The sequence below is a fragment of the Lepisosteus oculatus genome, chromosome 12 (genome assembly GCF_040954835.1).
Source record: "Lepisosteus oculatus isolate fLepOcu1 chromosome 12, fLepOcu1.hap2, whole genome shotgun sequence".
NCBI classification, from domain to species: Eukaryota; Metazoa; Chordata; class Actinopteri; order Semionotiformes; family Lepisosteidae; genus Lepisosteus; species Lepisosteus oculatus.
In genome coordinates this window covers 18,474,127-18,495,156 of record NC_090707.1, presented here as the reverse complement: position 1 = coordinate 18,495,156, position 21,030 = coordinate 18,474,127, and the positions used below count along the sequence as shown (strand labels likewise).

The 21,030-nt window shown below is 35.1% G+C and overlaps 1 protein-coding gene across 1 annotated transcript in view; it reads right to left on the bottom strand.

Annotated features, from left to right (window-relative positions):
- The window catches only part of pde1a (phosphodiesterase 1A, calmodulin-dependent), a 116,460-nt gene extending 95,598 nt beyond the window's left edge, over positions 1 to 20,862 (bottom strand). Inside the window, exon 1 of the mRNA XM_015359072.2 lies at positions 19,827 to 20,862. Coding sequence (XP_015214558.1) covers positions 19,827 to 20,049 — 223 coding nt within the window. The 5' untranslated portion in view covers positions 20,050 to 20,862. The remainder of the gene's footprint in view (positions 1 to 19,826) is intronic.
- Positions 20,863 to 21,030: the final 168 nt, after the last annotated feature.

Here is a 21,030-nt window from a genome sequence, read left to right as displayed (position 1 = left end):
TGCAATTTCTTTGCCTTCAAAGATTTCAGCTGACCAAGAAGAGTCAAATAAATCACCCTTTTTTAAAACGATATTGCTTCATATGAGAATAATTTTATTTTTCAACCTGTGTTCAAAGCCCTAATGCATTCTCTAATATCACTATTAGTGATATTAGTGAGGATTTAAACCTGAGGTCAAATTCAAAGAAACATGCTCAAAGATATGGCTGAAACATGCTGTAAGAAATAGAAGCCAAAACATACACTCAACATCAAACAAGCCATTTGTACAGCAACAAATTCACAAACGTATTACCAGCAAAATGACAATTTTTCCACAGCTAATACACTTACCTTTAGTTGAAAACACATGACTTAGGTAAATTCATTATACTGATTAATATTTGTCAATCACTGGGCTGATCAACTGGGAGTCAACTACGAAAGCAACATCTGCATCCACTGTTGGAAGACATACAGTCTGTGTATCTGCAAAACATACTACAGTACAGTATGGGATTGATGGGATTTTGTCCCATCCTTCTTTTCATACCTAAACAGGCATCTGTCTGTTCATTGGTCACTGAACCATGGATGTAAACTCATTCCACAAGTGCTCAATGGGGTTCAAAACTAGCAGGTACTGTAGGGCATCCACTGCAAACTATCACATCTCTATCTCCCAAGAAAGTCACTGGTGCACGAGCAGCATGAGGATATGCAAGTGACCATCCCTTGACTAGTGGTTCTATTGATAAATGGAGCATTGTGGTTTTTATCTGTGCTTCTCTTTCTAACTTTTTACCATTCTTGACATTCAACAGGCTAAACCTCCCCATTACCCGTGCCTAGTAATTTTTTTCCCCACTAGCAATGAGAAATAGTGTGATTGAGTGCTCATGTAGTGGTCAAAGTCATACGAGCATTTCACCATTAGTAATGATCCATTAATCAAAGTGACACCAAAAACATTTAATCAAAATCCAAATTCTGCAAAATGTATTTTCTGTAAACATGCATAATAGAGTTACGAATGTGAAGTACTATCTGTCCAGGTATTGCACGCCTAAAGAGACTCTGCAAACGCTATTCCTAACATGCAAAAGGTACCTACCCAGTATATAGTGGTACCTACCCAGTTGATATAGATAGATGATGTGGATGTTTTTTAAATAATGTTTAATCAAATAATCGATACATCCAATTAAAATGCACTGGGTGTGCCTGACCTTATGTCACGCCTCCCACGGCTTCAGCACACATTCCCACATGTACGGAATCACACAGACAATTACATTGCACACACTCTCGTAAAAGACAGCATTCACACAAGCACTGATTATCACAAATGCCCATGCCTGTCCTAATTATCCAACCCCGATTTTCCTTGGTAATGCACCTTTCCTATTTAAGTCCCTCTCACATTCACCTCATGCTCAATGAATGAGATACGTCTCTTAGAGCGCCCTCGTCTACTCGTGGTTTGCAATATCCCCCCCTGACTTTTTGGATACTTGATCTACGATTGTTTACCGACCCTGATTCTCGACCTGACGATCTGGCTTGACAACCTTCGAAAAGCTCCACATAGGATCCTACCTATTCTCCAGTAAGATGCCAAATATTTGGAGCTCTGACATTTCCTCCATAGTCCCTAGAGTGAATAAAGCCTTTTATTTTCCTGAGGAAACAAGGGTTGAACTAAAACAATGTGCTGCACAGGTTTATGCAAATATGAAGGAAGAACACATACAGTACACTGGTAAAGGTATAATATTTTTTCAAACAAATATTAATAAGCATTACTATGGTATTTCACCAATCAATTTGTAAACAACATTTTACTGCATACATTTAAGAACAGTGACATACTGTATTCAGTTATTTACTTAGGTAAAAAAAATGGTTTTGAGGCACTTCCGCAGAGCAAATTCCACTTTGTACTAATGTAGTACCTTACTTGTATATTCAGTAGCCTTCTATATCTGACACCATCCCAATCACTGGAGGTAAGCACCCCGTTTTATCTTGAAAAACAAATTACATGAGCCATTTCACTGTGCTCTGCATTATAATTACATAGGCATGAACTGAAGGATATTTCTCTAAGTACCCTTAACTATGACATTAGCAGATCCTGTGAAGCACACAAAAAGTCCTACAGATGCTAATGCACTGAATCCTTTTTAGAAAGACATCATTAAGCTACATCATGAATACTAATTTAATTTCTTGCACATGAAAGAAAAATACGGCTGTTAAAATACCATTTTAAAGCACAGCTCACTGTTAGTTGGAACTTCACTAAGAAGCATATGCTTACTGTGCAGGCTAGGAAAACTGTCTTGATTAATACTGTATACAGTAGATTTAATATTTTTGTGTTCAAAACATAATACAGAAAACAAACCTGTAATACAATAAACACAATAAAACACTTAAAACAGACACTTTGAAAAATGTTTAACTTCATGGTACCAAGGACGATCTACAAAAATCACACCAAGTAGAGAAAATAACAGTTTTTAAAGCCAGACGGACATCTCGCATTAGAACAAGCCTAGAGGGATGCAGGCTCACAACTGAACAGTTCTATCAATCAACTACAAAATATGCCCTATTTACCTTCTGTCACAGAGAAAAATAAAGGCCTTTGACATCAGTGCAAAAACAACCACATCTGACCTTTTTTCTTGTTCTTGTTCAATCATTACTTCTCCTGTTCGAAATGAAGTGAGGTTGCCAGTATAAGGTCAACTGAAAAAAAAAGCCAAGCTTATCATACAGTAAACACAACGATTTAAGACCTCCTGCTGACCTGAGCAGTAGTGCTTAGAAGCAGGGAATCTGATGTTCATTTAACCACCCAGAGACCATGCTCAAGTAATATTCCATATCTCTGACCACAGCATCCTTCTTCCACCAAACTATCACAGGTTGTTTTTAATTGTAATCATCATAATAAAAAAGCAACATGGGGTACACTGTGGTCTCCCAATCCCTCATTCATAAATGTTCAGGGAATGAAGAATGGCCTATTACTGTTCTTTTCAAATAGATAAAATTAAAAGCAAAGTCACAAGGACAGTTTAGCAGACCCATGTCTGGAAGTAAAACAATAACATCATTCCAAAGTTAAATGCAGTGCCATAATGTTTACAAAAAAATAATGTGAATGAAAACAAACATATAAAGATAAGTGTACTACAGTATAACAACTATTTTTAGTGTTGTATTCTGTTAGCTGGAAAATAAACTGAGTGCTGGACATATCACATCTAAAAATCATGGCGGAAATTTCAAATAAACCCTCTTCACACTAAGTTACAGTATGTTCATGAATTACAATTTAAATATGTCAAATTATATTTTATTTTGCAAAAAAGTACTCAGCTGTACAGGTAATGTGATCCAACAGCAAAGCAGAAGTTTGGTTAACTGTTAACTTCACTACAGTGAAATTAGTGACTACATGAATACAAGTCGTTTTACCATTTCTGTTTTGTCAACAGATACAGTACAAGAGCAAAGGAAAGGGAAAAGACACATTTTGAGTTCTTACATTGTAAGAAGATTAGGCTACTATATTTTCTTCAGTTTCATCAACAATTCTTCTGATCTAATACAAGTGAAGTTCTCAATACAACACTACATAAAACAGGAGCAGACCATGGCATCTCATCATACAATGCACACAAAAAGACCTGCTCAATCCTCAAGCCATTGTGGTACTTCTTGGAAATGTCTGTAGCTTATTTCCCCCCTTAAAGACCTTGCTGAAGAAATAATTAAGGTCTCTGTATGAGAATTACCTGTAGTCAGGGCATACTGAGAACAGTTGCTGTGGTCTACAGTAACCACCCCTGTAAAGGGAAAGAGGGAAGTTATAGCACGTGGTAATCTTTGACAGCCCTCCAACACTTCTTCACATCTTAAGAGAATGTGCTAATGGATAGGCCTACTTAATTGATGTTTTAACGTCATAAAGTTCACACACGCTCATTTAACTAGAGTGCGCTTAGAGTACCTACAGGGCCAGAATATTCACATGCTTCCTTTGCTGGCCTGATTAAACGCCTTTGGGATGACATTGGAGTGCAGCCTTATCAACTCCCACAGGATCTTTGCTAGCTAGAAAATTGTCTAGAAGTGGAACAATGTACCCCAGGCATTTGTCCAAACTTTCACTTGAACAAAATGAGCTAAATGTGCCAAATTGCCTCCACTCATTTGTAGCCTTTATGTTCTTATGGTCATTGGAATTTTGGAATATAATCTTTAATCTAATCTAGAGTCACTATGTACTTTACACAGGCATCTGTGGCTTATCAACACATAAATACTAGGATCAAGTACACTTTCATGAAGCAGAATTAATTTGCTTTGCAGTCAAGTTAAAAAAAAAAGAAACAACCCACATTGCCCTAATGGCATGAAAACTATACTGTAGTGGGTGCCATCTTTCGCTTGAGATGTTAAACTGAGGTTCTGACTCTCAGTGGTCATTCAAGATCCCCAGGCATTTCTTGATAAGAGTAGGGAGTTATCCCGGTGTCTGGGCCAAATTTCCCTCCTCGGCCGTTACCGAAGCCTCCAAATCGTCCCCATGTATGATTGGCTTGCACTTGCCCTGCATTGCGCTCGTTGCTTGCTGGGTAGGCTCCGGCTTCCCGCGACACCATTCATATGGCATAAAGAGGTTTGGGAAATTACATGATATAAAATGACAACCCACATTGTTTTCTTGAGGTTAAAATATAACATGAATTAAAGACCTATAGAATTATTACTAACGATATTGAGTTATAGCTAGGGATTTCAATCACATAAACCAGAATATGACACATTTTAATTGCGTGGCTGCATTTAAAACTTAGAGATTCCATAATGAAGATTTAACAAACATTCTCAACAAACATTACTGATACAAACTATGAACATATCAAAGACAGGGGACTTTCAACATTTTCTATGAATCCAAATTGCTGTCTTTTTCTCAATTGGAACAAGAAAAAATATGTAAGATGCTAGTTTAATTTATCGCTGATTTATATTCATTTATAGATAATGGCAGTAATCCCATCCACACTGAGTTAAGGCTTCTTTTTGATTTTTAGTCTATTAAAATTTAAATAGGACAGCAAAAGATCCCTTAAAAAGTAAAAATAAATATATAGAGATTGAGAGAAAAAATCCTAAATTAAAATCTTCTGACTAGTTTCTTCTTAAAGGAAGATTTTCAAAAGATTAAGATTGCCATAATTAAATGAAAATCACATTGTAAACAAGGTGTAACAACATCTGATACTGTAGCAAAATATGATGCTAAAGCAATTACTCAAAACGACTATCTTCATTTCTTTTACTTTATCAACAAAGCAAGCTGTTGTTTATTGGCTCACTTTAATTTTATTATTGACATATCAAATGAACCAGTTCATGCATCATCTCTCTGGAATTCCTTTTATTACCCTGTCTGGATGTGTGCTCACCAAGCAATGGATGATCTCTCTGGCTGTGAATCGCCCATCAGCCAGTATCGGAAAAGCTGTTTCACTGAATTGGGCTAATGAATATTCAATTGACTTTCCCAAATTTAAAATGTAAAATCCCTAAGTACTTGTCTAAATGTCCTAACAAATTCAGGCACAAATAATCTAAGCAAAAAAAGTCCTAGGGTCCTAGGAGTAGTTACAACTAGAAACTTGCTATTAAGGAAATTAATTTAAGACGACCACTTTGTCCTGAGTTGAACAAAGCTTGCTTTATCTCTTATAAAGCAACTATTCTTTGTGCAAATATTTTTACTTTGATTTGATACATGTGCCTATCCCAGCAAGCTAAGGGCGCAAGGCAGGATACACCCTGGATAGGATACCAATTGGTCGCAGAGCTCACAAAAAACGTGCACACACAAGAATCTGTGCTACACTGCTCTTATTCTAATTTATATAATTGATCTAAATTCCAGTATGGTTTTAAATGAGTCAAGTTTGTAGGTACTAGCAAACACTGTAGAAGCAGTCAAGGCAATGAAATTTTAAAAACACTTACAAGCACTGGTCAAAAGCCTGGCAGATGATGTTTAATGTAGGCAAGTGGTTGTGCACGCAAAACATAAACTATAAATACAAAATGGGAAATGCTAACCTAGAAAACGATATTTATGAAAATGACTTAGGTGTTTATGTAGACACATCATTCACATTTTCTAGCCAATATCAGGAAGAAATTAAGAAAAGCAAACAATATGCCAGGATATATCGTTAAAAGGTTTGAATATAAATTAAGGTAAGCCATTTAGAAATTGTACTGTATAATGCAATAGTAAGGACTCATTTAGAATATTGTGAACAATTCTGGTTGCCATGTTATACATAAAAATATTGCTATTCTGAAATCAATCGAGAGAAGATTAACCGGAGACTTTCCAGGATTTCATGGAATGTCCAACACTGACAGGCTGAGGGAAAAGAACCTTTATTGTCTTGAGAAAAGAATATTATGGAGGGACCTGATTCAGGTTTACAAAATCCTCAAAAGCAATGTAAAGACATCCTTTATCATTTTCTTATAAATTAACACTATTACAATGGGACTCTGGATTTCGCTCATCAGGTGAAAGCTTCCTGTCAGAGAATCAAGCCAATGGCCGCTAGTTTGAAAAGTAGGTCAATCCACCAGCTCACTTTGATCAGGAGCTTGTGGGGGAAACTCACACCTGGCTGATTATGCCTGGAGTTGGGTGGATCAAAGAGGATAGGGAATCCTGGGCTGGTTGATTAGTTGAAGGCTTGTACTGCTATTACTGAGATTCGTGTTAGCCCTCTCACTGGCAGAACAGTTCTACTGTTCACAGCCAGAAGCCTGCAGTACAAAAAGAAGCAGATGGCTTCACAATGAATGCTTTGGATGTTGTATATATGCTGTGTTGTTTCTGTTTCTGTTTCTCCTGGGCAGTTGCAAGTGCAATAGAAATAAGAGTAATTCTTAAAATATATTAATATATACTGTATATTAATGTGCTTGCCAAAATAAGACATCTTATAAGCTTAATTTAGCAATAAGTATCACTTATTGGATACTTAAGAATCCAAATCCTTTCCCCTTGAAATCTTTGAAAATCTGGGTGAAACCATTAATTGACCCATTAACCCCAATATTGCCTAAATCTGCCAACATACGCCTTTAAAAATGTTACATTCTAGCCATTTTCCATGAAAAATTGAAAGGATTTTTTTAAATCTCTAATTTGAATGCCACTCATATCCTCATAAGAGTTGTACTAGATTGCTGATTTTGTGAGAGGCATATAATACCTGCCGTAGTATATTTTCTCCTTCCAACAGTTTACTGTTTTATATATAATGATTGCTAATTCTAGAAAGATACAAACAAATAATGAATGTTTCATCTGTAAATCAGAAAATTTAATTTTAAAATCAAGAAGCATGTTTAAAATTATACATCAAAGTGGGCATATTTACAATAAAAGTTAGAAAAAGGAATAGTATGTTTCTGAAAGTTATGACGTCAGGTATGTTATTGGGTATTTTATAAACAGTTAGCCTTGAGAAACCATATGATTCACAATCCTTTGAAAATGAGTTCTCACACAGTGGAGAAATTATGACTTTCTTTCAGATCGCTCTCCAGTTACGTTGGCACTGACCTTTTCAGCTATTGAAACGGAAATTCAGTTTTGTTCCTGCTGTGCTTTAAAATGTACAGTGTGTGACCATTCTACAAAATTTTAAAGAATAAAAGGGTAAAACGGCAGATGGATTAAATTGTCGTGCAAATACTTTATTTTTCCACTTGAATATTGTTATTACTGAATGAGTCGTTCTTCAGAGGATGTCATCCATTTTTTTTTTCAATTGTGAGTACAATTCCTTTCAGGTTATGTTTTAATTAGGATAGAACTGCTTATACAGTACTTATCAATTTAATCATGTCTGCTATTTGCCCCAGTATCCTGTCTGCATGTGCTATCCATTGGACTGTTTCCTCAATAGTGGGAAAAGTTATTTTGTTTGCTTTGGAGCCAACTTTCCTGAATGCTGAATTCCCAGAGTGCAGAAAGTATTTTTTTTATTTTAGCATGAGTCAGTGCCAAGTGCACTATGGGCATATTTAAAAGAGAATAATACATTATAATGCAAATATGAAGTCAGATTAGTGTGGTAGGATGGTAAGATACTGCATGTTGTCAGTCCAAATGAACAGCCTGAGTAGCATAATATATTGAATAAACAAGATATGAGAAAAACTAGAAAAGAATCCAAAAATAAGGGGGAAGAAATTTAATTTGCTCTGGTTTAAATGTTTTGTCCAAGTAAAGCACTCTCAGAAAAATTACCTATTTAAAACTTCATGCTGTCATAAAATTTAGAAGTTATACATTTAAACTTTTTTGAAGGAACTCCACTGAATAATTGCATTGTCAGTATCAACTTTATCAACTTTAATATAGGTCTTAAATTAAATATCAAAGACATTAAGAAATCATTTTTCAACCCCTTAGGAACGAAAATAGCTCCCTAATTGACTACAATACTCATTCATTGTTAATAAAATCATGGGTCTCATCCTTTCATGACAAATTCCTAAAACCAGAAGAGAATAAATCTAAAATTTCAATTACAAACATCATATCATTTTTAGTATTATTAAGCAATAGTTCATTAATTAAAAAAATACATCCTAATATGTAATAATAATTATAAGTAATAATAAAGGTATGTAATTTCTTAAATATTATAGAGAATAGAGAATAGCAATGACATTTCTCAATAAATACTTCTTAACGATCTTATTATTTGATTTTTGATCAAATTTATACTCTAATAGTTTGGATGTTTGTTCTTCTTTTGTCATTGTTCCAAAATCAAATTAATACACACATTAGTATGAAACCAACAATCAACAGTAAGAATATATCTTAGGTCTAGTATCCTGATGTTGCATACATAAGCAGCGAGTGCTCAAAAAAGTTTTTAAAAAATCAGTGGTCTCTACTAACCTACAATTGTGTATATTCCAGAAAATACTGTACCTTATTGGGTTATGTGATTCTGAACAGAACTGACAAAAATGAATTATTTTCTTCCTTCTAGGTATGCCCCATTTAACCTTTGCCAAGCTAATTCACTGACGTTTTTACAGTTAGTTCTGCATTTTCTCAACTCTGTCAACAAGTTTGTTAAAAAATAATTAAAAGGTAAATCCACTTATCTGGGTGCACAATGACTCTGAATCAACAAGTGCCAGGAGTTTAATTATTTGAGACATTTTGAATTGACTGGAAACCATCAAATGAACTCCATGTACTGTACTAGAATAAAGTGCTATTACTTCTAAATCAAATGTTACATAACAATTATATAACTGAATCCCACTCTTGAATATGTAATGTAAGTTTATTCACCCTGAAGTATTGTTGTATCATACAACAGTAAAATAGTGGTAGGATTGCCAAAGTAATTATAAAGAAGCTTATATTTCTTTATATAAGCTTGAACCAAATTTCTCTGTAAAAAACAGCAGATCTAGCTCATCATCATTCATATACAGTACCCTCACAAACTAAAATCTATCATTCTTTAACAGGTATAAAATAAGGTGTGTTTTAAAGATTAATGACTGCAAGATGCAATATCATAAGTTCAGAAACCATGATTAATATTCATCCTAGAGCAATGGTACAGTACAAACAGCTAAAGCAAATATGTAATCTATCATCTATATTTTTCTACAATAAAAACATGCACTGTACCTAAGAGTTATCTAGACAAATATTTTTAAGCTCTGAAACAAAAAGTTAGACTGAACTATTAAAATTTCACTTTGTAGTTTTCACACAGTATGTTCTCATACTAAGATTGTAATGATGTATATACTGTATATGCATTAGTGCTAAATCTAACGTAAATGCCACAACAGCAGGTCATCATTGCAGGTCTAGCCACAGAATTTCAGTTTTTTAATATAAACACAGATGGAACAGACACACATTCATAAAACGGGTAAGCCTCCATAAAAGATTCATTCAGAGTAACAAGCTTGTATCCTAATATGAGGCCATTATGGGAAAGGGACTAACAAGAAAATCACTTCTAAAGGAATAAATTAGAAAACTCCACCACACAATAGCATTGCAAACAGGTGAATAGAGCAATGCACATGAATGGGAGTAATGTACACCTGACTTTAAAAAATGCGACCAAGCTGTATGTAACCGATCAAAAGAATGGATATAAGAAGAATCATCTTATTTGTCCCCAAGACAAAGCAAACATGGAATGGAAATATTAATATTTTAAAAATGTAAGCTCCACTGACATCACTCTGCAATGTTGTTTTAGGTCTGTACGCCTTTATGATTTGGCAGATAACAGTGTGGGAATATGGCATCTCATGTTTGAGCTCCACAGTGGATTCATTTCTAATAGTTAAAGAGGGACCTCTAGTGGCTAATAGTGATCCATACCTAGAATAAACCACCTTCTCAAACAAGGAACAGAGCTGTTTCATTAGGACTCTTTAAGAAGCAGTTTGTTTAATGCATACATTATACAGTACTACTAGCAAATAAACAAGTAGGATTATTCAAATGCCCTAGGCTTGTATGTAACCTTTCCTAAGTTCAAAAAAAGTTTTTTCATTTGCTTTTATTAGCATTGAACACACAACACAAAAGTCTAGTACTAGAGTTATATGAAAGAAAAAAAACAGTTTGGTGGTCTATAAAAGGAACTGTACACTTGGCTGACACAGCAAGAAGAAATAATATTTTGGCTATCTGCTGTATATCAGTATATGCTGTACAGTATATCAACATGCCAGCACTCTTTTGTCCAAAAAGGCTTTTAATTTACTGAACAATGTGCCTCAGTACATGATGCTTTGCACAGAGGGAAATACACTGAGTCTGAGAGACAACACTGAGTCTGCTATTCAAGGTCAAATCCCAAATGTGAACCACACCAAGGGCATTTAGGAATTACCCAACCAATCTCTGTTAAAGTAACCTAAAACTGTTGATCGTATTCACTGCACATAAGACAAAAGGCACTACCACAAAGAATCAAACTTAGATGGATTTTTCACAGCTGTTCAAGTGTTCAGAATAAACAGGCTTTCATTTTATTTTTCAGACTTGGTATCTGTGAGGTATTTGTATTAATTCTCCAGTCCAACTAAATCAACTAAGCCACTGAGTTAGCATGCTGTACATTTCATTCATTCAGAATTTTTAATCCTGTGTGTGTGCAAACTCATAATGAGGAATACTAAACAAGAATGGGAAAAAAATAAAATCATATAGTGCTGAAACCAGGACCAACACCTAGTTAGATATTTCTGTACAACATGATGGGCCAAAGTAATTTTAATTGTTCTTAATATTCTGAAAAGATCTTAATGCTCTGTAATGTATACAGTAATTAAGTTTTAAATATTAGGTTTTGTCTTTTCAACAAGTAGAGGAATAATAAAGCACAACTACAAACATTAAACTGTCTGGTTGCTTATTTCTCTAAAAAGTACAGTTTTATATTCCTTTGAAAATTATCTGAAATTGTCCACGTCTGTTTAGAAAATTAAGTGTGCCTATTCAGCATCTAGAACACCTGTATTAACACCTCAGATAAGGTCAAAAGTTCTGTCTCATGAACAAAGCAAATTCCATTGTTTTTCTACGTTTTCTTACTACTGTAGCTCGAGGCTTGCAACATTTTAACTAAAAGTTTGGTCAGATTGTCATTGTTTTCAGAACAGCTGCAAACCAAATGAATGGGATGCATTTGCCAAGAGCCTGAACACCAACTTGTAATGTTTGGAATCTAATCATAAAAAGAGAAATGTGCTATGTTTGGAAAAACTGACATCAGTACCTTTCTTAATGATTAATTTAGTATTACACTCTTATACAAAGTGATTTACAGATATATTAGTTACTTACTTTTACTTGCAAATTAGGGGTGTGCCTTTTTATTAAGTGGTCTTGTCAGACCAATCTGGGTAAAGTTCTTTATTCAAATATATAGAGGCAGCACACCTGGTATCTGAACTAATTACCCTTTGGTCACGTAATGGCACCTAACCACTAATTCACTCTGTCAAACCTTGTCCCTCAAACAATAATAACATTAAAATAAATATTTTGGTTATGAAATATTGTGAACATGCTTATTCAGTATGCAAAGATATTACACCTCTCTTTAAATTAATGAGTATGCAGGATGTGAAAATAATAGTATATGTGCAAAAATATCTAAGATGTTGTTGATATAAATTGCAAAAAAATCAGCTTTTTCACTCAGTAAGAGAGACATTGCAAAGCATTCACTATGTCGGGAATATATATTTCATATATAAAAATACAACACAACTGCTAGTCATCTGCATCTACTGTATACCTTTAAAGTGCAAAATAGTCTCAGCACTCTATACATTACTGGAATTGTACTTGCAGTTGTTGTTGAATTGTCCCAAATCAGGTAAGGCAACTAGAAGAGGGATTATGTAAATTAGACCTAATGGATCGCAATGAGTTGAGCACATCATACATAACACTAGGCATATGAACAGGTACCATTATAAGATTTTACAGTATCTCAACAACATGGATTTTCAAACATGAATTCTAATTTTTCACATGGAAAATGCGATGTGCATATAACTGTAGCCAACCCATGCTGGTTTGTCTCCTTTTTTCTACAATCCTTAAAATAAAAAACATAGTGAATAAATGTGAAACTCTACAAAACTTTCTGTAAGGGTTACATAACTAATAACAAGCAAGAAAGAGACTCTAAAGTCATACACTTAAAGGTAAATTATACACTCAGAAAAACCTTTTGCGGTTTCAAAGGTCAAATCTTTTGCCAAATGGTAAAAAAATTAAATTGATCTTTAAGTATGTGACCCGAGGGTGATAATTATATTGTTCCTTTCAAGCAGTTGTGCATTCTACTGTTTTCCCAAATTACACCCCACCTTACTAAACAGCTTGGATTTTCCAATAGATTAGGGTCTCCTTTTAGAACATATACAATATAAATTAATAAGCATCCCATGTATCTTCCAAAGTTTTAATGTTTTTTTTCCAATGTACAGTGGGTGAAAAACTAACTTACAACACTTTAAAAAATGAAAGCTGTTCTACAAAGATATAACTTTTTTTCCTTGACATGTGAATCCAGAAATACAAAAAAAAACTTCTGTTGGTGTCCCTTCAGGTAAGCTAATGCATTTAACTAAATAAAATGTCTGAGCAGAGACTAATGAGGAATACAATTCCCTCCTTTATGGTGGATGAATGTATTAATTATTACCTCAATATATGAATTTCATCCTGAATATTATCTATGGAAGACTCTCAAATGCTGCAGCCAAATAACAAGCTTTTGAAACCTTTTTTTCTCCACATAAAAAAACTCTTGATCAACTAATTTTAAATGAAAAATAAAAAAAGGTTTCTGCATTGCTGCTGTACTTGTCTTTGCTTTTATGCAGTGCTATTGTGTAATTATAAAATTTCCAGTTATGGATTTAACCTTTTTTCCTGACATATTCCATCAATGGAATATCACCCAGTTCTGGCCATAGGTAGACTTACCTGTAAAGCACTACCCTAAGGTGTCTTTGGGTAACAGAATAGCATGCAGTGCTCCTCTTCTGTAAAAATGACATGTTCTACAGTTTCCTCTTTCAAACTCATGTGGGCCTACCAAAATTAGCTTCATGGATGGAGGCCAATTTGGACATTTCCTTTCAATTTGAAAAGTAGCAACTATCAATGGGAACTATGTATCCAAGATGTAATTTATCCAAGCTGTCCTAGTAGCAACAAGGAAGTCTAATGTGTCACCCTAAGCATCCAGGTTCATAAAGTGCAGTTCCAGGCATCTTTGAACACACAGACCATATAGATATATTCTCCAGGTCAAGGGGTAAAATGTTGTAAAAGTGTGCCGGATACCCCAAAGGAAACCCAGGAGCAGAGCAGAAAATGTTGCCACAACCCTAGCCATTACCCCCTCCCACGTAAAAGCTGAATAACATTGTGTGCACAATTCAGTAGTATACGCACTGTTTGGCTGTTTCACTATTTGGTTATGTCAAACCCTTAAAGCTGCAACAGATTTTAAAAAAAAAACTAGTTTCTCTGGCACAATCGCTTTATCCAGACCTGTATCAGTATATACTTAAGTACAGAAGGTTTTAAAAAATTGTAGCACAACTGCTATGGGGACAGTAACTGGGATGTAGCCCTCTCGCAGATACCGCAATTAGAAAAATACCCCTCTTGAAGCAACAAAACAGTTTCTCACTTTTCCATCATGTCTGCTTTGTCGAGAAGCTAATGGTGCATAATGGCTGCTGCGTATCATCCAGATGGGCACTGCACTCCAGTGGTAGATAAAAGGGTCCCCTTCTATATTTGAGGCACTTTGTGATTCGTCAGAATGAAAAGTGTTATATAAATGCGAGGATTTATTACAATTATTATTATTATGATTCCAATGTAATATTTTCTGTCTCCACCATTACGTTTGTCCTGCTATATTACTATACCTATTCCTGGGCTGCTATTGGTTGCCACTTTCAAAATAAAAGGTAACCTTTACTAATCACTCAGGTTATAAACTGACCCTTAATTTCCATTAAAAGTATCCAAGGGTAAACTGAGGAACGCATTTACTGTACTTTAAATGAAAGAAGCAGAGTAAATATAAAACGTTACTGATAGTACACAAGACATCTCAGTGGATTTTTCTATGTTCAGAAAATAACTCCAGCTTTGCTTTATTATTCACCGACAATATCTACTAAGTGTAAAATGGCAGTATACAAATACTGTTTGAATTGCATTTTAATCAGTTTTCCACCAATGGAAATTGATCAACTTCAGGAAATTATTCTTAAGCATACTACTGCTATGAAGCAAAAATGCACATGATTCTTATCTTCTGGATTAAATGGACTATATTTTATTAACCTTGAATAGGCCTTTCAGATATAAAGTGGTGTCTTGGCATCTGAGGAAAGATACACAGTGTGGAGTTAGACCTTTAAAAACTATCACAAATTTGCCAGAAAGGCATCTAAGAGTCACACTAAGTAAACTAAACAAGGCATTTTCAAGAAGTTGAGGAATGGCAAAAACACGGTTAGCAGAGTAAGACAGAGAATGACCACATCACCCCAGATAACTCAGAAATACAGTATTTCAGTAAAACTGTTGATTGTACAGTGTACAGTATCAGGTTTTTTATAAAGATCAAATAAAGCAGATTTTGATAAATATTATTGTCAAGTGCAGGTTTGGTTAGCAGCCATATCACCCTGCAACTCACAACTGGCAACTCATTGAAGCTAAGCAGGTGTGAACCTGGTCAGTACCTGGATGGGAGACCTCCTGGGAAAAACAAGGGTTGCTGCTGGAAGAGGTGTTAGTGGGGCCAGCAGGGGGCGCTCACCCTGCGGTCCATGTGGGTCCTAATGCCCCAGTATAGTGACGGGGACACTATACTGTAAACAGGCGCCGTCCTTCAGATGAGACATAAAACCGAGGTCCTGACTCTCTGTGGTCATTAAAAATCCCAGGGCGCTTCTCAAAAAGAGTAGGGGTGTGACTCCGGTGTCCTGGCCAAATTTCCAATTGGCCCTTACCAATCATGGCCTCCTAATAATCCCCCCTTTATGAATTGGCTACATTACTCTGCTCTCCTCCCCACTGATAGCTGATGTGTGGCGAGCGTTCTGGCACACTATGGCTGCCGTCACATCATCCAGGTGGATGCTGCACATTGGTGGTGGTGGAGGGGAGTCCCCATTACCTGTAAAGCGCTTTGAGTGGAGTGTCCAGAAAAGCGCTATATAAGTGTAAGCAATTATTAAATTATTATTATTATTAAGTGTATTGAATACTTCAACTATTTATTTTTAAAAAATATTATTTAATCAATCTTCCATATTGGAATTGGAATGTAAGCAGATTCTAGAAACTTTTGCTATTGTTATTTTTGTTGTTGTTGTTGTTGTTGTTGAAAAAGAACAAAAGAAATGAACCTAGACTAAGGAGTTAAAACATTTATAAAACAAGCTGTGTGTAGAGTTTGAGAAAATACTGATTTGCATAAGACTAAAATTATCCGGTCTATGGTTTGAAAGGGCACTCCTTAACATAACAAGGGAAGAAGTAGGTACTTCTTATTTATATTTTAATCTCTTACCTCATTCAGACTTTGCTTATTAAAATGAGGCCTAGCTGCCTGCTGTTCACATTTTATGCCATAGAATGATATCATGAATTGTTTTTTTTTTCAGTTATCAAGCTTTTATAATTAATGTTATCCATTCTAACTATGGATGGAGGATTAATAACATATTGTAATGATCACAACAAACGTGGATACTAATTTAGGTTTTTCTATAATATCTGAACAAATTCTTGTAGTGTATTGTCACTTTTCTTTGCAATTTCTACTGCTGTTTTATAATCTGAATGTTCATTAGGGACTTAACTTTTTGTTTTTGAAGGCAGAAAATATCTGTCTGAATTTCAGACAATGGCACACGACATTGATTTTAATATACAGTATCAGGTACACCCTAATTAGGGAAAATTAATATTTTACACATATTACATTTACAATCAACCAGATACATCAGTATAAGAAAAGAATAAAAAAACAAAGTTAATCAAATAGCCATGGTAATACTCATTCACTTGTTAGTGGCTTCTATACAGTATGTCTTTACACTGTCATGAGCATAACAGTAACAAAGTAGCCTAGGCAGTACATAATTAAATACATTTTCTTTTACCAAAATTCTTCTAACGTCATATAATGCTTTATATGAAAGCTAAATATTGAAAACAAACAGCTGTATATAAATGCACTGAATTTATAGATTAAATATACAAGCATAATTTTGTTTTACTGTACCTGTCTACTTAAAACAGGAAACCAGACTTCCAAATAAAGTGACAAAATGGATCTGCATTTTGTTAAAGCTAACTCAAATATTTTTTTAACTTTTAAGTAAGCCTTTGGATATAAGCAGGGTATGTTTACATTTCTACTTGCAACAAAACACAAGCATTACTACCGAGATCTCATCAAGGGGTTATCCTGGAAAAATACAGGGGCAACACACTGAAAACTGACCCCAGCACCACTTTTGTTAATTTAATGTCTAACAGCTCTTCACTTTGATTGTGAAATAAAAAAGGCTGAATTAAATCCTCTCAATTATACCTAATTTGGCTATAAGACAAATCTTTAATTGCTTTCCTCGCAGCCATCCGAAAGGCTTTGGCAACAGAAAACATTAAAAAGCAAATTAGAGCTCAATCTGTTGTGCACAATCGATTGCCTAGAGAGGAGACCTAATGAATTCCATGGTTTTTGTTCTCTTTCCTCTATGCACTGCATCCCGGGATGCTTGAAATAAAATATCGAGACTGGGTCATTATAATGCTTTCTCTGCAAAGCATGCATATTGCATAGCACAGTACTACAATTTCAATAAAATGGCATAAGGTTGTCATGACAAAGGGATTTGAACATGCTGACCCCAAGACTAACTGTCAGTTGTAACTGGTGATGAAGCCAATGATGATGGGAATAAGAATAACAATTATTTCAAACAGCTGGACTGGTTATCCTATAAATTAAGCATGTTTTGTAAATAATGTTTTCATGTAGTCACAACTAGTAAACTAGCTAGAAGCATGTATTGTATTGTATGCACACATATTGTTAAGAACGGACTTGTACTGGGAACCTACCACTGTGTTAACAGACGTTATGCATCTGCTAATGAGGAAATTTCCCATTAGTGGCATGTACACAGTAAAAGCCATGTAAAACCCAAGTACCATGGGTAATCCTTTTAATACTGCCTACAACTGAGATAGTTAAGGTGTTTTCAAAAACTGGAATTTGTCCATTGGATTCAGGAAATAAACAATATAAGGTGGGAGAATTTGGGAACCTATTGCAAAGAATCAAAATGCTGCTTGTTTTTTTCTAATCATTCACCCACCAGAAGAAATGTTGTTCATAGCATACACGATACACTTCTGATAAGGTGGAAATTCTACTTTAAGTAGACGTGTAATCAATGTTCCTTAAGCATAGAATAGACCATGGGTCTGTATAGAAAGCAAGGTCTCTTTGCTTTAAGTTAATTTTTCAAGTTTCATTTTAAACCTGTCATGCAGAAAGAAATCATATTAAGGACAGAACGTATCATACTGCAAAAAATGCAGGTAATACATAAGATGATATATATGGTTGGTAGAGTAATAACTTTACTTGTGTTTTTTTGTTCAGTACAATACCTTTGGGAAAACATCCATGTTAACAAACATTGTCTTCAGATTCTAAACTTTACATTGTAAGGACCTTCCCCAGGCCCGTCTTCCCCAAGGAACGACAGCAAGGGAGCTCATTACAGTGTTTTGAGGGATTCCCTCTGTTCTTGATTTCACAAGTCCTTCTGTTTTGTTTCACAAGAAATAAAGGTCAAAAGGATAAAAGGGGACTAATAACGAGGCTTGCATCAGACAAAAGCAAATTAAAATGAATGGCAAAAACATTTTTGTAGAAATATGTCGGCCTCTGAAGTTCTGGGACAATATGTTTCTCCTTCTTAAGAACTTCAAAAACAGTCCAATTAAAGTTTTTAACTGTGTATGTTTGTACTCTTTGAAAGATAATGAAGTCTTATGAGAGAAGTGTTGTGCCAGGACTGTAGGTGTTGTGTTCTCTTCATCGGTTTTAAAAAGATGAGATAACAACTAAACACTTGAATCTGAAGAGAAACCTGTCTTTAAATGTAGCCCAAAACAAGTTTTTTTAACAGAGAAATAAATATTAATACAATTAATAAAAGGGGGACCTTACACAACACGTGTGTAGAAAGAAAGAGGCACTGTGAAATTAAAATGTAACTCATATCTGCACCCATGAAATCACTGCTATACACTCACTCCTCAGTTTTTTCTAAAAACTACCAGAGCCACTCATCGGCTACTTCACAGACTGCCAACAGTAGAAGGAAGTGTGTAGCAGTGTTACAATGCAATGTCAGTTTTATACTGTACATCTTGATAATTCTGTAGCTGAAATTTGAGAAGTCCGTAGAAAAACAACAGTACTTTTTTATAAAATGCAGAAAATAGATCCCCTGGGATTCTTTGTACAATAAGTCTCACATCCCAATTCCTTTTAAAACCCACACAATACCTCCTCTGCATAGACAAGCATATAGGTCTGAAACTAAGTGGCTACTTTGTATGCAAAGGCTCAATTTTCTGCTTTCAATTATTTTTTGTGCTGGTGTTTTGATAATTTCATTGAGCACTAATAAATAAAAATAGTGTCCATACACATAGATTGCATACATTGTTTTGTTTATGAATCATATTATTGTTTAATTTAACTAAGTGGAGAACGTCAATGTCCTTAATAGAGATTACACACATTGTTTTGTTTGCCCATTTTAGACCTCATAAAATACTGTAGTAAAATAAAAATGCATGTGACTATCTTTTTCAAGCACATGTTAGACAGATCATTTTATATAGCTTTTCATAGGGCATTTCAATAAATTAGTAGGCATAAAAAATCAAGCTTTTATAACGTATATATCATCATTAGGCCCAGTTATAACAAAGTCTAACATTCAAATGCAATGTTGAAAAAAATATCTATTTAAAATTGAGCATTCTATATTATGGTAAATTTAGGTTAAAAATAAACGGCTGTGTTCTGCAAAACACTGGAGGGACTGTTCGACTTCAGTATAACTTTTTTTACTTGCCTTCCTCTCCGATGACAGCGGTCCTTTGGACTTCCTGGCTTACCCGTTGGCCTGAATTTTTAATGACAGCGTGTTGGCCATCGTTGACGGTTCTTGAGCTTGTTCTGCATGAAGGACTTCTTTTGGAATCTTTGACAAAAACTGTAGCAGTTTTCCTTCTGGCGAGCGTGGACGAGACGGTGCCCATGTGGATAGCAGAAATAACAAAAACCCCTGTCAACATGTAAACCGCAGCTGTTGCAGCGAGAAAGAAAAACAGCAAGCTAGCGCTCCGCTTTAGTGATTCATTCGTCTGCCTCCTTTTGTTAATGTAAAATAAAAACAACGAGCTAATGCAATGAAATCAATTCAGAACACTTAAATCCGTGAAATGCCACCGTTCTTACATATTGGAGTTCAATGGTGCTGTGCATTAATACTCAACACACTGATGTAGTTTTTATTTAACCAATAAATAGCATTCTGCAACGTGACTGAATCTTCTCTCTGCTAGGTGACACCCTACTGAGACCTCAGTATTTTTTTTATGTGACGGTCACTCCATACGTCTAACATTATTTCCCTTTATGCTTCGCATGAGCTTAAGTTCAGCAATCCGAGGTACAGTAAATGAATATTGAGTGCAAGAAGCACAGCTGTTGTTTGAAACACAATTCCGGAATAAAAACAATTTCTTCTGCTTAGGTTATCCTGTAAGTCCCACGTGGAAAGACACATGAGTTCACTTAGAATTCCCAGTGCACGAACACAAAAAACATTCGTAAACTCATGTGAACCAAAAAATGCAATGATGCAAGCTTGTCCCACGTTACCCCGGTGATAGCGATCAGCAACACATCAATAACAACGACGGTCTTAATAATTCTGAGAATGAGTTGGAAAGCCTCTGCACGCAATTCCTTCGGAATTAGTTATATAAAAAAGACAAAATAATCACATATGAAACCGAATCAAATCTGAACCAAAAACGATCAATAAATGCTGAGGACGTTTAATGAAAACTGATACCATTAAGTGTAATTGTTATTTTCAATAAACAAATAGAAGGTGGTAAACATTGCTGCCTCACACCGCTGGGGTCCTGGGTTCAATTCCTGCGGTGCTACCTTAATGTTTCTTCCCGTGTTTGCATAGGTTTCCTCTGGGTGCTCCTGTCACAGTTCAAAGACATAACGGTATGTTAATTGGCTTCTGGGAAAACTGG